The 16619-nt window shown below is 39.3% G+C and overlaps 1 protein-coding gene across 1 annotated transcript; it reads right to left on the bottom strand.

Moving 5' to 3' along the window:
* Positions 1 to 4925: 4925 nt before the first annotated feature.
* On the bottom strand, positions 4926 to 12878 carry LOC116264180 (BTB/POZ domain and ankyrin repeat-containing protein NPR1-like). The gene is made up of 4 exons (XM_031644252.2): positions 10968 to 12878; positions 7659 to 8409; positions 6253 to 6447; positions 4926 to 5402 (listed from the first exon to the last, which is right to left on the bottom strand). The coding sequence occupies exons 1-4, from the start codon at positions 11544 to 11546 to the stop codon at positions 5149 to 5151; spliced, it is 1779 nt and encodes a 592-aa protein (XP_031500112.1). The 5' UTR covers positions 11547 to 12878; the 3' UTR covers positions 4926 to 5148.
* Positions 12879 to 16619: the final 3741 nt, after the last annotated feature.

Here is a 16619-nt window from a genome sequence, read left to right as displayed (position 1 = left end):
TTTCTAAAGAACTAGAGTGATAACTATCTTCTATAAAGAATGCCTTCAAAAATCACATATAAAACACTAAAGCAGCATTCTGGCAAATCTCATGTAACAGTTGCACAATGGTAACAATTGGCCAGGAGTCTAACTTACAAGTATACACTTGAGAAAAGCTATATATTAGCCAAACATCACGTACAGAAAATGTATCAATTATAAATTCAACTCAAGCAACAACTTCCATTACGAGAAGCTTCTCTTTCCGGATGTTTCTGATTCAGACGACCAATGAAGAGACCATCCTCATCATGCCAGTTCACCTACTAATAACCGCCATAGGCTCCATTTCTCATTTTGATTTATCTACCAGGCATAAAACCAGCATCACCAAATCAGCTTCCAGTAAGCAGGCTTTCAAATAAATGTAATCATCACCTCAGAGCCAGATTAGTTCGTAAAAAACTAAACCAGCCACCATAAGCATATAACAGAGAGGAAATTCAGCATCAAGGAACACACTAGACGAGAAACTATCATCTCTATATTTGATTCTCCATGCCAGCAATAATAGCTTCTTGAGATGCATGAACTACACAGATTTTGCTTACCTGAAAATACCAAATTAGGAAGGAGACATAAACAGAATAAATTAATGTAACCTCTGTTGTACGATCCAAAACAATTCATCCTTTCGAAAACAATCAAATAAATTCTGTCTTCTTTTTTTAAGAGATTTTCCTGATCTCAAGATCCTGTCTAAGACAAGCAAAAAGGTGGCCTACAATCCCAGTAAAGAGGTCCTAGTTCTATTCTTAGCTTTGCTCCAAATGGATTTGACGCTGGCAGGATTCGATCCTAGACTAACCCGATGGGGTTGGGTTCAGACTCAACTTGGCTTTGGTTCTGCCTGGCTTACTGCGAAAATGGCCTCTAGCTACCTGCTGCTTGCTTCCCGCGCTCTGCCTGCCCTGTCCGTCTGCCTAGCTCCTGCCTTTCCTGACCCTGTCCCGCTTGCTTGGCTGCTGCCTTCTTTCTGCGCTCGGCCTTCGTTGCCAAGGTTAGCCTCCTCTTGATCGCTCCTCGCGGCTGCTATGCGGCTAGTGCTGCCGATGTTGGTCCTTCCTGCCCCGGCCACCACGGCCGAGGATGCTTGGCCCGGCTTTTGTGCCTTGCTCGTTGTCTCACGGCTAGGCTTTCCGCAGTATGCTTGGCCTCTTGCCTGTAGTGCTCGACCGTTGGCCGACGTTCTTGCCTGCCATTGAGGTTGGTTCGCAACTGATCCACCATCCTTAAATGGAGCTTGTCCCCAAGCTCCTTCTTTAGGGAATCGATGGGTGATTTGTTCGAACTCTTCCCAATATGTTCCTCGATCTGGACATTCCACTCTACTAATACTTCGTGCCTTAGTCTGCCTTCCCTCTGAACTCTACGATGCTTCAAGATGCGGTAGGGGGTTGGTAGGTGATCCGACACGACCTCGATTTGCTCGGGTGTCTCTCCAAAGTGCGGCTTCAGATGGGTCACATGAAAGACTGGGTGAACCAATGCCATCTTGAGCAGTCCCAAGTGATATGCTGCTCGCTCAACCTTTTGAAGCACGGGATGTGGGTCATAGTATCTGGGTAGAAGTTTGGAGTATGGCTGCCATAATAACGATTTTTGCTTCATAGGTAGGCGCTTTAGCCATACATAGTCCCCAATTTAGAATTCTCTATCCTTACGCCCCTTAGACCCCTTATTGTAAGTCTGTCTCATCCGGTTTTGGGCCTTGAGGATGTTTTGCCTGAGCGGTTCAAGTACTTCTTCACATTGAAGCAAAAGGAAGATCCTGATTTTACTAAAAATACAGAAGAAAGCAAGAAAGCAAATTCTTCTTGGTATCAAGATGAAGATGGTTCATTGTGGTTTCGACAAAGATTGTGGTTCCCTAGAGATGAAGGGGTGAAGCGTCAATTGCTTGATGAAGCTCACAAAACCAAATTTGTTATACATTCTGGTAGTACAAAAATGTTTCAGGATACAAAATGAAATTTCTGGTAGCTTGGAATGAAGTTCAAAATTGTAGAATATGTAGCAAAATGCTTAGTTTGTCAGCGGGTCAAAGCAGAACATCAAAGACCAGGAGGCTTGTTGCAGAGAATAAATATTCTAATGTGGAAATGGGAGGACATTACTATGAATTTCGTGGTTGGTTTGCCTCACACCAGGAGATAACATGATGTCATATGGGTGATTGTTGATCGACTTATGAAGTCCATTCATTTTCTACCAATCAGAATCAGTTAGTCTTTGGAAACTCTCGCAGAGTTATACATTGGCAAGATAGTGAGATTGCATGTAGTGCCAAAGTCTATTATTGCGGATCAAGATCCACGTTTTACGTCTACGTTTTGAGGGTAATTGCAAAAGTCATTAGGTACCAAGCTTAAGCTAAGTACAACATTCCACTCCCAAATTGATGGGCAATCTAAGAGGACCATTCAAATCTTAGAGGACATGTTACGTGCTTGTGTTTTGGACTAGAAGGGAGAATGAGATAAACATGTAACATTGGCAGAATTTGCATATAACAACAATTACTACTCTAGTATCGGAAGGACACCTTTTGAGGCCATGTACATGCAGATCGCCTGCTTGTTGGATCGAATTGGGTGATGACAAGATTGAAAACTTGTTGCTATTGCAACATTACAAAGACCAAGTACAATTGGTAAGGAAAAAATTATTGACCGCTCAGAGTAGACAGAAAAGTTATGCTGACATTCGACGTAGATAGTTGGCTTTTGAGGTTGGTGATCATCTGTTTTTGAAAATTTCAACTACTAAAGGCGTTTTTCGATTTGGTATTAAGGGAAAGTTGAGTCCGAGGTTCATTGAACCTTTTGAGATATTAGAGAAGATTGGAGAGGTGGCATACAAATTGGTACTATCACCTAATTTGAGTCATGTTCATGACATTTTTCATGTTTCTATGCTTTAAAAATATATGCCCGATCCTACACATGTGATTGATTTTCAAGGTATTCAAGTGCAAGATGATTTGGCAATAAAAGAAAAATCTATTAAAATTGTGGATCAAAGAGAGTAAGTGCTTTGCACTAAGAGAATTCTTTTAGTGAAAGTGGAATGACAACACCATCAGTTGAAAGAGAGCACATGGGAACTCAATGAGGATATGCAAAAAAAGTATCCACATTTGTTTTCACATTGAGGTATGATCTAAATTTCGAAGATGAAATTTTATTTAAGGAGGGTAGGATGTAACACTTGTTTTATTTTTTTGTTTCAGGTCGGGGCTGGAGCGGGTCAAGACCCAGACCCGAAACCCACTTGCATGATAAGAGTTAGCGGACCCAGGGCAGTAGGTTGATCAGATGGTTGAACTCACATTCTACTAGAAAGGTCTTAGGTCAATTGTAGTGTCATCACATTTTGTTTTGGTCTTATTGATGCCTTGTTTTTGTTAGGCATCAATGTCATGGTTTTGGAGCATTTTGTCATATCTGTTATTGAGAAATGTGGAGTAATTTTGTATGAACGAAATTTGATTATATAATGGAATGTTTGTCCCATTGTTTTTCTCATTTCCTTTTGAATTGTTGTTTCGGCGCATTTCAATGTTTTATGTTTAAAAAAAAAAGTTATTTGAGGGTCAAAAGAGTTGGGGTATGACATATATACACTTGACAGTCGACATGGGTGGCCAGTCCAGCACCGGTGAGACATGAGAAAGGAGAACGAGAAAAAGGAAAGGGAGAATGAAAGAGAGACGGGATGGTTCAGGCGCCTTGTGCCCGGCCTAGAGAGTACCGGCCCCACATGAGTTCAGGTTGGGCCACCCAACGGACTGCAACAGTGGCCCAGATCCAGCCCAGCGCTCAGCCTTACATACAACTGTCACGTTTTGTTGCAAGGAATATATGCTTCAATTTCCCTTGCATTTCTTTTTGGTCCAATTTTTTTGATAGCATAAAGTTAGTCCCAGCAAAGGAATGTAACATCCAAGAAAGGATTTTGCTACTACCGAGCTATAACGCGGTTGAGTTTGGGGGCCGTCTGTTATGACCAATGAATGAAATCCTTGAAGATCAATTTGCCAATGAATGAAATTCATCAAATTCACTTGCCATTATAAAGTGTCTTTAGGTCAATCCCATCCTTAGACCAACAAGATGAGCACAAACTGGGACATGGTAAGAGTTGGCTAGGGGCACTTAGATTAGTCACTTAAGCGGGGAGCCCCTAGAGGTGTGTGAGAGAACCTGGTGAAAGAAACTTGGTAAGCATGTCATATTGCTCGCACTTTGATCACTAACTATCTATATATAAAATCATGGTTCAATAAATCAGAATAATATGACCAACAAAAAGTTATGAGTTACGGAATCCAACGTTCAACATCAAAATTGAGCTACCACGTAATCCACGTTAGAGTTGCATCATGCCGTAACCAAAGTTTGCCAAACTGCAATTTGCAGTACCATTACAATGTCAGTGTCACAAATTGAGTCCATTAACCTGGTCATATTCTTATCAAAAGTAAACGCTAACTTGAACATGTTTTAAGTCATGGTCACACTAATTGGAAATTTAGAAGAATATCTACATAGTCAATAACTTCAACTAAAAAATAGCAGACTTAAATCATCCACGTTAGAGCTGTATCATGTTGTAAGGGTGGGCCAAACTGCAATGTGTAGTACTGTTTCAACGTTAAAATTTGAGTTCATTCACCCAGCCATATTCTTATCATAAGCAATAGCTCCTTGTGAACTCTCGTTTCAAATCGGGCCATGCTGTTATGAAATTTAGAACATCCATACTTTCAACTTAATCAACTGAACGAGGACAGACCTATCTTTGCCAGATTGCCATGAACAAAAAAGTAGAAACAATGTACAGACAGATGTGCTGGACGCAAACAGTTTACTAGAACAAGGGGCATTCAAACTGTGCCATTCTTTTTTTTACTACGAATTGTGTACAAAAGTGCCATGCTCGATTATACAACAAAAACGATGTTTCAGAGCGAGCCTTCCACATAACAGATTAACTCTATCAGGAAGACTGACACAGTATCTGGTGGTAGACATACATGGTTTGAAGAAATTGTACAGGCTGCTAGATCGATATCTACTTGTACAACAAACAACATACAATAAGTTATTTTCTTGTACCTCGCTTCACACCATCTTTCATGGAGGAAGACGAGGAAGATGAGGAAGCTAATCCAGATCCTGCCTTGTCCTTGGAGAAAGCTTTTATTACGTCGTCCTTGAGCTCACTAAAACGCTGGCGTTTTATCTTCTGCTCATCTGGTGTGCCTCTCTCAAGATAAAAGAGGTCTGGCAGGTCATCCTCCATAAATTTGTCCAAGACTTGGGAGCAGTGTGGAAAATAACGCCTCCCCAGCTCAACTACGAAAAATCCATGGGAGGAATGAGAAAAAATGAAAGCTGGAAGGACATGTCAGATATAAAACAGTTGCAAGAAAGTCGTAAAGAACATTAATTAATTAAAAAAATTTGACAATCTGTAACAAGCAAGTCAACTGAAAGAAAAACAGAACATCAACTAAACCCGTAAACTTGTATTGGACTAAATTGTCAATCATGATTTGGATAGCAATCCACCATATGGTCTATCACAATCATCTAAGTTATATTCATTCATAATGAAACCCCCTCAACTAAAGCATCATGGCCTTTCTCACTTCTTATTTGGCATATCCACATGGAGAAATACTAATATGAGAAAGCTCCTACATAGCCATCATACTACAACTGCAATACTTGGAAGTTGAAACTGCTCTTTGATTGCAGAAGTAACCATGCATAAACTTGATCCATCAAGAGAGCAGAGTCAGAAATCATTAATTAGTTGTTAATGTTAAGCTCCATATTGTTAATCCTAGAGTCAAGACGAGTCTCCTACTCAAAGAAAATGTGCAAACAGAAAACATGACAACATGCAATTCTTATCCAATAATAGAATTTAAGCAACAGCAGTATAGACTATTAAAGTCATGTTGCCATACGAATGAGACATTTAAATCCTCCATAACAGTCGTTGGAAAAATGGCTCACTCATCTTCCCATTCATTGCCAAATATCCTATCATCCCCTACTGCCAACCTGAATTTTGATGTGCCAAGTACATAACCGAAAAAAAAAAGAGGAGCTTGGCTACTTGTGTCATTATTACCTAATCTTAAGCAGCATAGCTTCCATTAGAAATTTCTTGTTGGGCCAAGGAAGACAAACTTACCAGTTTTTAGCAGTGCACTCATTCTAGATTGGAGCTTTCTGTCCGCCATTGAAGGAGTTTCATTCAGGTCAACCTGTCTTAAATTTCCAGATCTTTTATTTGCAGAAAGACCAGCAAATTCTGATGTGGTCTCTGTTTGTGCTATTTCCATAGCCAGCTTAGCCTCGGCAGGAAAAAGTAGCCTTGCAAATGCAACTAGCATGCATAACAGTAGCTATTAGCTATACACCACAGGTTAGACAGATGAATGACACTTAAAATTGCATTGTAGATGAAAGAATAGAAAACTGTGAGGAGCTAATTGAAGCTCCAGGTTCTTCATGATGCTAAGTGAGTGCAACATTGATCTTTTGCTTTCAAGGAACCAACGGCAATCCAAGGAAAAGGATTATAAGACAAAATTCACTGAATCACTTAGGTTATAAAATAAACAGGTTGAACTAAAAATGCCTTGGTTATTTGAAAAAAAAAAAAAAAGACTACTTGATCACACATGTCTAGCGTAAAAGAATTTGCTTTAGAACATTTTACTGCACAAGTTCTCCAGCACTGTCACACATATCAATGTTCTTCTTTTTTCCAAGAATATCAAGCTAAAAAAGAAAGGAAAATGAAAAAAATAAAAATCACAACATTTTGACAAGACCACCAAATGAAAACTATATTTTAAACCTTTTTCTGGATTCTCGAAACATTTATAAATATTTGAATTTTCAACAATTTTTTTGTAATAAAATTAGTGGAAAATCTATAATTTTATAAATTTGCTATTAAATATAATATGCATATATATATATATATATTTCCAAAATTTTCAAAAACAAACTTTTTTTATTAATACGAAAAGTCATGCCAATAACAACCCAATTAATATAGCTGTGATAATGCTTTCTATTTTCTAGATATTCCCCAAGTAATTAGGGATAGCAAGAAAAGGCACATTTTTCACGTTCATGAAGAACCATCTTTTGTGTTCTATATATCAGAATATACAGAGGTGCTGTATGTCTTGCTGCTATTAGATGTTGGGGTAAAGCAATATGACGACCATTAGATATTAAAAAATCATAAACCTCCCAGGAGAAACGGTTAAAATCATAAAAACTGTTCGAAATACAATTAATTCATTGTAACTTTTTCTTTGCAAATTCAAGTCCCTGAATCTCAATTATATTGGTAACAAAACATTAGAACTTTGTGGGAAGCTACAAAAAAAGATCCAGCAAGGAGAGTAATTTATTTGCATCATTTATTTTACTCAAGAACTTCGTCAATGTTTAAGCACCTTCTACAGCAGTACTTAGTAAAAGACAACTAAGACATAAATATGATTAACCTGAATATCTATAAAGTAGGTGAAGGCATGTGAATAACAGAACATCGAGAGAAAACTCTAAAACACACACCTCTGTCCTCTAAGTGGAGCAGCTTCAAGTGGAAGTCTTCAGCAGATTCCATCAAGGAAGCAGTTGAATCACCTATGAGTGGGCTTCGTCCCTCCTCTCGTTTAAGAATGTCAATACATATCCGGTCTTTGTTTGACTCCTTCCCTTGTTCTGTTCGAGCAAAATAATCCTTTGCCCTAGTCAGCTGCTGACAGATCTGCACTGCCGTCCTTCCATCATTTGTAATTGCTGATGCACAAGCACCTTTTGTTAACAATGATACTAAAATAGCAGGCTCCCTGCGCCTTGCAGCAACATGAATTACTGTATACCCTCTCCTATTTCTCAAATTCACATCAGCAAGCTTGAGGTCCAGCAATTCAGCAACAATCTTAGAGTCACAGTAAGCTGCTGCATAATGAAGAGCATGTGCATCATCAAGTGTTGTATTTCCTTCCTTCAGGAGAAGCCCCACCAATTCTACATCATCAGAATCCAGTGCCTTGTGTATTCTCTTAATGTTCTTCTCTTGAATAGGATCTATAGCAGGATTTTCGGGTCCCCCTATCTGAAGCTTGCGACGGAGTGATGTAATCTCATCAACCACTTCACATGGAAGCTCCTTCTCCATTGATAATTGGTCAAGATCGGATCGTGCAATTCGTTGTATACAGTTAGTAAGGAGGTGGCTGAGTTTGCAGGAGCAAGCAGCAAGAAGAATAGGTATCACATCCTCAATGAATGCTTTTTCAACAAAGTTGAAAAGGTGCCTCTGCATCGAATACGGTTTTCCTTAGAATTTGGAAGGAAACTAGAATGGGAACAAGCAAAGGGCAACAAGAGACAGGTGAAGACGAGAACATAACCATGATCCATGACTTAATAGTGCACAATAACAAATGGACCAAAAGATACACTTTAAAGTGACATCAGTAAACTATGAATATGAACAGATTTGAGACAAGACAATACAAATCCACTAGCAAAAGAATATCCATTGGTCAGGCAATACAAGTTAGGAGCTGTACTTGGTAAAAAAACGACAATGACTGCACAGATATGCCAATTGTTCTTTTTAAAAGCCCAAATGCAATGAGGTAGGAACTTCCAGGCCATCACAACAGTTCATGTAGGAAAATACCACAAATAAATTCATGAAGGCACTCATACAAGACCGATGAATTCAGTGCCAATGATTCAGGTATACATCATGCAATGAAATGGAAAGCATCATATAGTAAAACGGAAAGATGGACAGTTCAACTAGGGAGCATTGTCTGGACCTGCCAATCTGTTCAAAGAAAAACTTCTGAAGTCTCTCATTTTTCACCCACTCATAAGAGAAAAGCAAACATGTAAACAGTACTGATAGCTGGATGGGCACTTCAAGGAGCTATGAACATTGCTGAAAAGAAACCAACCTTTTAGGAAGGTAAAGCAAGAAAAGAAGTTACTGTACTTAAATATCAAAACAACGTCAAATCAAGAATTTAAATCCAGGATGATTAGAACATGGTACTGTGAAAAACAACCATCAAGAAGCGTAAACAAGGAATTGGAATTCAATTCCCTGCAGTACTTCTTTGACAAAATGGAGAGCCTTTAACTATTCCATATTCAAATTTGTATCCATATTCAAATTTGTACTTCCATTACTACATTTGCAGAACCATAAGAACTTTATCACTGCTTTAGAGTGATATAATTTCAGAAACAAGTTGTCTGGAGATTTTTCATCCGGTGCATGAAGATTTTAATGTTCAGAAACATCAGCGGAAAATGGTGCATGCTGCTCCTACAAAGGACCAATTGCTTTCATTTTCTGTAGTCATGGAATGGAAGAAGACATGCACAAGCAGGGGATCTTCATGCAAGCTAAGTCACATGGGTACTCCAGTAAGGTCCACGTACCTGTATCGCCGTACCCGTACCCAAAATTGGTACTTTGACACTTGGGTACCTATAGATCCAAACTGCCTAATTTTACTTTGATTTAATTTTTTCCACCTTACTTTTTATTCTATTCTTTGGATGTGAAAATTCGATTGATATTCATATTTGACTAGGGGGCCGCTTGGTTGTTCATATGTTTAAAGTTTTTCATAGGTTTCTTAAACACATTGCTGCAAGAGCCATTGATATATATTTTCTATGTTATTTATTTGTTTATGTTGATGTATATTCTTTATTTTGATACATATTTTCTAAGTATTTCTTATTGTTTATATATATATATGGCCGTACCCCCGCACCCAAGTTGTTTGAAAATTGTCAGTACTCGTACCCGCACCGGTACCCGCACCAGCACCAGCACCCATACCCGTACCTATGTGACATAGCATGCAAGTTTTGATACTAAACCAGGCAACAACTTGAGCCTGACAGGCTGAGCCTGAGCTTCAACGTGGCTAAAGCATCTCATCAGCCTACTACAGATTTTTTCAAGCTTTGGCCTTTTAAGTTTGAGAGAACTTATATTTAAGATCTCGCTTGTATTAAATTTGAAGTGATAAAGAAAAGAAGACACTTTGAAGTTTGAAACCCTGAGCTCCCTTAAGCAAATGCAGCCAAGTACCAGTGGATGGCACCGCCTTTCACAGCCATTGGTCAACGTTTTATTCAGAAAAAATATGGAATCAGATGCTCCTTCTAGATACATTTCATAACAAGAAAGCATGTTTAACTTTTATACACTTTATAGCCACAGCTAAGATTTAAAACTCTATTTGGACCTCTAGACAGGAGTACTCAACAAATCAAGCACTTCAAACATGTAAACAAAAGAAGGAAGCTGATCTGACTGGAAGAATTTCAGTCACCTCAGTGTTGGGCAACCCAGCAAATCAACAACTGCATAGTGATGCCAATCGTTCATCATGATGCTGCATTTCTAAGCCACTCACATGTCTCTGCCATTTCCAATTGCACATGGACATACGCATTTTTTTAGAACCATTGTTTTTTCTCATTTGTCCCAATCAGAATAGTCACATGATGTAAATCCTAGTACCTTCCTCCTAAGTTGCTTTTGCCTCTTCAGAACCTCCTAAAACACCAACTCAAAATAAAAAACAAGGCAAACAACTTGTTCTTTTGGCACTAGTTAATGATCTGTTAAAGTAATGCACCAAATCCTTTTGGCTTAACAAGCAACATGAAGTGCTTCACTCAGTTGGTTTATTGATTTCATTAACCTATGACAAATTGGGTTCAAGAGCTTCAACTCCAATGTTTTACTAGATACATTAAGGTCGAGCAGAGAATCCACATCAGAACACAAAACAAAGTAAAGACAGAAAAAGAAGCTGCACTAAGAGAAGAAAGAGAAACCTGCCACAGCGAGACCATCTCCTTTATCTCGAAGGTTGATGATGCATACACCAGCTCAACTGCAAAATTGATGGCAGGACGGCAAGCATCATGGTTGCAGGAAGAATCTACACAGGCGGAAACCTCCGCGGGAGATGGCTTAAGCCTGCCAGTGTACAAATAATTCAAGAAGATCATGAAGGCATCATGTCCAACGTTTCCGTTAGGCACCAATTCCTTAATGTCATACTTCAGTTTCCCCTCTTGCCGTGAGGAGGAACGGTCCTGACAGAATCGGCGATGAAAGAATGGGCTCCTCGAGGCCAAAATACATCTGTGGGCTCCAATAGCAATTCCTTCAACCTTTATCTCAACGTCGCTGCAATTGAACTCAGAATCCAGCAAGAGCCGTTCCAAATTGGTGCTAAGTCGGTGCAAGGAGATGACCTCCATATTAGAAGTATGGAGGCGAGGATAAGTGAATTGGGTTCCCGGCTCAGAGGTACTGGACACAGAGAAGCTATAGCTACCACTTCCATTGGATACATAGGATGATGAAGCAAAATTCAATGAACTCCCATGTTCTGATACATCGTCCATTTACAGAAGCCTAAATTGTTCTGAGGGATAGACCAAGAAGAGTTTCTACTTCCAAGTAAGTGTGGCGAGGTTCCACTGATCAGAATCTCAACCAGATCAACGTAATTCAGACCAAAAAAACAGAAAGGAAAGAGATCACTGGTTTATCAATACGATCTTGCCGGAAGGATCATGTACGAATCACTGAACACAAATTTAAACTTTGTGCAGATGGACTCTGATCCTGAATGATTACGCTGCGTGTGAAAGATCATTGATTGATGCCGCTGTACAACCGAACTGAAGGTCAAGAAGCTAGTAATCTCCAGACAGATGTTCAAGTTCTGCTTTATATCAAGAAACATAACCGGAACAAACTGAAAACCCTCAGCAATTGCAGAAGAAATTGTCAAAAAGGAATCGCGACCAATCTGGCTTTCACCCCTATAATCCCAACGAAACCGTCCTTCCACGAGAGCGAGAGAGAGAGAGAGAGATGCTCCTTAAACAAAACACCACCCTTTTTCCCCTGCCAGCTCTCAACTCCCACATCCCCAAAACCGAAGTAAACCCCGCAGTCAAAGCTCTCAGATGGCCACTTCACAACAACTGGAATTTTACTTTTTCTCCTCTCTTTTCTCTTATCAAAGGGAGGGTTGGTTGAGGTTTGAAAAATCCAATCAGACAAGACCAAAAAACAGAAAGAAGCTACCAACTTCTCCAACAGGAGGAGATTCATGCACCTTACCGAAACAAGTAATTTGAAAAAAACACAAATGGACAGCCTCTTAAGCTTCAGACTACTCCAGATCTGATCCTCGTCAAGAGTTAACACAATCAAAAGCAAAATCAAAATTATAGAAAAGGCAAACGAAAAAAGACTCGGGTCCCCAAATATTTTGTGGGTCAAGTACTAGGGTTTGAAAAGATCAGCAGAGCAGGGAAGAAAGCAAAGCAGAGTCGGCGAAGGAGAAAGAAGAGCCGCAATAATTTTATTCGGCTTTGCGTGCGTGCATGTTCTCAGCGAGATCAACGCTGGACCAGCACGTCAGCAGTTTTAATCTAAGAGGAGGGAAGAGGCCGGAAGTTTTAAGTTTAATTAATTGACGGAAGGGAGAGGAAGACAGGGTGGGTGGTGGTCAGCGTGAGATTGGGATACTGTGGAAGGAACGACGTCCTGTCATCCCCATCCGGCAAGCCCGGCCCCTCTCGTGCTTTCCCACCTCAGTCGGACGAGGCCGTGACGGCAGCAGCAGCGTCACTGCTGTCATCACCAGCATCTCATCACCCTCTACTTTGTCTTCTCCCTGACAGCAGCCTTTGTCTTCTCCCTGACAGCAGCCTCACGGCCCTCACCGCACGCTTCGTGATTACGGGCTCCGGTGGGTACAACAGCGTTAATAGTGCATCAGTGTCGCCGATTATTTGGTAAACGGCGGGCCCTCCCGTCTCTTGCCATTCGATTTTGGGTATAAATGACCATCAACCCCTAAATAATCACCATGGCTGCCTGAGTTAGTAAAATAAGATGATCCACACACAAGTATGCCATGGCCGTCGCCCAATAGAACCACTGAATGAGCTATAAAATAAACCCTTTGACCTTAGAAAACGAATTTTCCCAAAAAATAGAAAACCACAAACATAAAAAGAGGAAAGAAAAAATAGCTTTGAGGAAACTATTGTTCATATCCATCACAAACTATTGTTCATATCCGTCACATAGAGGGGTCACCTAAAAGGCTTATTGTTAATTTGATTTTTATGAGTGTTACTTTTATTTATGTACTATAAGCAGTAGGATCGCCACACTTTAAGTTGATGGTACCGTATTTTACCCAAGTCTCAAAACAGGGATAAAAGCAATAAAAGAAACTTTGAGCCTCGTAAGTTGTTAACATCCTATTCACCATAATTTACTCACTAACTCATCTATCAGCAACCTGCATGAAGGTGGACAGGGAACGCGTTCCGCTTGTAATTTTGCAAGCATTAAGAGATCTGTGAGCATGTAAGTCCAGCTTTTAAAAGGTTTCTGAAGATGTCATTTATTATGCGGTTGTGTAGGATCGATGCAGTTATCTATTCCATTTGTTTCAAAAGATACACTTTGTTCAGATTTTTCATTCGCGCAAATAGTAACATGGAGATTTAAGTACCTTGTGTTTGATTGATGGATAGTCAGATAGTACTTTGCTAACAACCACTATGAATAAATGTCAATAGTAAAAGAAGTTGAGGAGTAATTTTTTGCTGTACGGTTTGTCTGATCTATAAATAAGATTTAATCAAAATAAAAAGTAAATTAAATGTTTTAAAATTTTCATGCATCAAAAAAATCTTATAAGCCATGTTTTGTGGCCATGAAAATTTCTGCATGTATTGAAACAGTATGTGGCTTGTTTTAGGAATAGCAAGCTCAGAACTTATATAAAGAAAAAAGAAAATAGAAATAAATCGCAGCCTGGAGTATCAAATAGAGGCACACTACGAGGGCATGAGGCATCCTAGTTGCATGCCAACCACCCCAACGGTCAATCTGTAATCGATCAGAACTAAATCTGCATGCACACACACACACAGAAAGAGAGAGAGAGAGATTATCAACATTTCGAAATGCTTTCCCAACAAAAGGTGGACTAAGAGAAAACATACAGCAGAACACTACATACCAGTTTATATCAAGAAAATTTAGGAGATCACATAGTTTTTTATCTTCGTATTTTAAGCTTCAGCCATGTCAAGATGTCACCACATGTGACGTGGTTTGAGATTGGAGTGAGGTCTGGAGGTTCATTTCGTTAGGTGGCCGCATTACAAATGTCCCAAATGTTCCATCACAATATGAATAGCCAGGTCGTCCTTCAGAGATGCATCCAAACCTTGTGATGCCTCAGAATGAGTGGCCCCGTACTTAGGTTACAGAACACAGATCAGATGGAGTTGATCACTGGTTTTGGGCTGCTAGTTCCAAGTGCATGTGATCACCTGCTGAGTAAATGGGCATCTCCAAAAATGTTCTGTAGATTCCTCACTTGATAATCAAGCACAGCACAACTAAGAGCATCTACCTACTTGACATCCACTTTGCTTGAGTTTGCCGTGCATCATTGTATATCTATGTCATATGGGTGTGGGTAGTAGTGTGGTGCGGGCATGGGTACACCAGTTTTGAAAATTATAGGTATGGAGGTACAACAGAGCATAAATATAAATATATGCATTATATAATAATAATCCACAAAAGTTTTCAAAAGTAACGAGAAGTGGGAGAAAAATATAGAATCGGAAAAATCAAAATTAAAACAAAAATTAAATTTGAAAAGAACAGTTTTTAAGTTTTAAAATACAATCATACCTACATACCCCGTGTGGCCGTACCCTCATACTAACATGGGTACTTGGCCGTATCACACGTACCTGTGTGACATAGTTGTATTATCTCATAGGTATGCAAGCATATGTGCTTTAGGTGGTGTGACCTATATCTAGCTACCCATATGTTTTTCGGAGGAAGCCGGTATGCTGTCGGTCGGAGGAGCAAAAGTTATAATTAGACATCAAAACAAATCCTTGTGCTCCAATTGAGAAGTCGCATTTGAATATGCGTCGTTAGTTGTAGTATTTCAGTGTTGATGTTCAAGCTTCGAAGCGACTTTAGTGATGGGATGAGCTGGAGGGTTGATGGTTTAGTGATGAAAATACCATATTTTTTGCTTGAAGAAGGTGGCCCAATATCCATCCGATTGCAATAGTAAAACTGTCCGTAAGAGTAGGTGTGCAAAGTTTTTAAATTTGATGGTTGCAGTAAACCGGCTATGGCGAGCGGGAAGATGGCAACCATCCATAAAATGAGCTGCTTTTGGGGGCTACAGGAAGCTCCAACCTACAGAAACACACTTATAATCGTGTTGATCTTCTAGACAACTGATTTAGGCATTTTAGCACATCACTACGATGCCCTGAACCGAAGCGGAAGCTGGTTATGTGCACACCCGGTGTACTAAAAAATTGTGTACAGGAGCAGGGGTGGAAGCAAAGGGAGCTCCACATGGAACCTGGTCCCACTTCAATTTTTTTTTAAAAATAAATTACATGTAAATTTGAAAAATTTCAGTTATCATATATAAAATTTTTGCAAAATAATATTTCAGCTTCAATCAAAATTTAGAAACTTTAATTCAGCTCCACTCATTAAAATTTTTGGCTCTGCTTCTGCAAAGGGGTGTGCACAAAAACACTTAATTAAAAAAAAAACTTTTTAAAAGAGTAAAAAATAATTGTGAGAAAGTTAGAAAGTTTAAAATACTCATTATTTTATTAAAAAAACTTCAAAAATACCCTCCACCCCCTTTGGTGCATACTTGTATGCACAGAAGTGTGCATGGAACTTGATCTCGCTCCAACCACCATACCACAAAATGAGCTTAGGAAGAAGGGCTCTACTTCCTCCAAATGTTCGGACTTCTGGTCCTTCTCTTCTAAGGAGAGAAAAATAGAAGAAAAAGGCCAAGTTATAATAAGCAAGCACGGAAACATGCATCTTCTTTTGGTTGAAGATATCAGTGGCATCTCTAAGCCAGGAGCTGATCCCACCTAGAAAGATGATCAGCTTTTGAAATCCTTTACGGCAACATAAGTATATCAAAGGAGGGTGAGAGGGACAACGCCTACGCAGAATCAACCAAGTAAAAGAAGTGCAGTTTTCTAATAACTACATCTCACTTTATAAATCCGCCATAATTTTAGAATAAAATCAATGAGGTGCCGCTAAAAAAGAGAAGTATGAAAGCAAGGCCGGTTCACACACCATATTAATAGAGCCATATTTCGACTTATCGTAAGATTGACCGTTGACATTCTTTCATACATTTACACTCACTTAACATCAATTATGATCACAAGTACATCTCCAAAAGAACTTAAGCAATATGATATGGAATTCTAAGTAGGTAGTAACCGAATTAGAGCAAAATCTCAAACTTACTTAAACTCTTATGAGGGCACTAAAGAGATTTCAAAAAATGATCTCCAAAGGTTTCCAAGTGATATTTATAAAAATTTCTCAATTCAACTTTTTCTCAAATCAAAATA

This window comes from Nymphaea colorata, chromosome 11 (genome assembly GCF_008831285.2).
Source record: "Nymphaea colorata isolate Beijing-Zhang1983 chromosome 11, ASM883128v2, whole genome shotgun sequence".
Lineage (NCBI taxonomy): Eukaryota > Viridiplantae > Streptophyta > Magnoliopsida > Nymphaeales > Nymphaeaceae > Nymphaea > Nymphaea colorata.
This window is presented reverse-complemented; position numbering and strand designations above follow the sequence as displayed.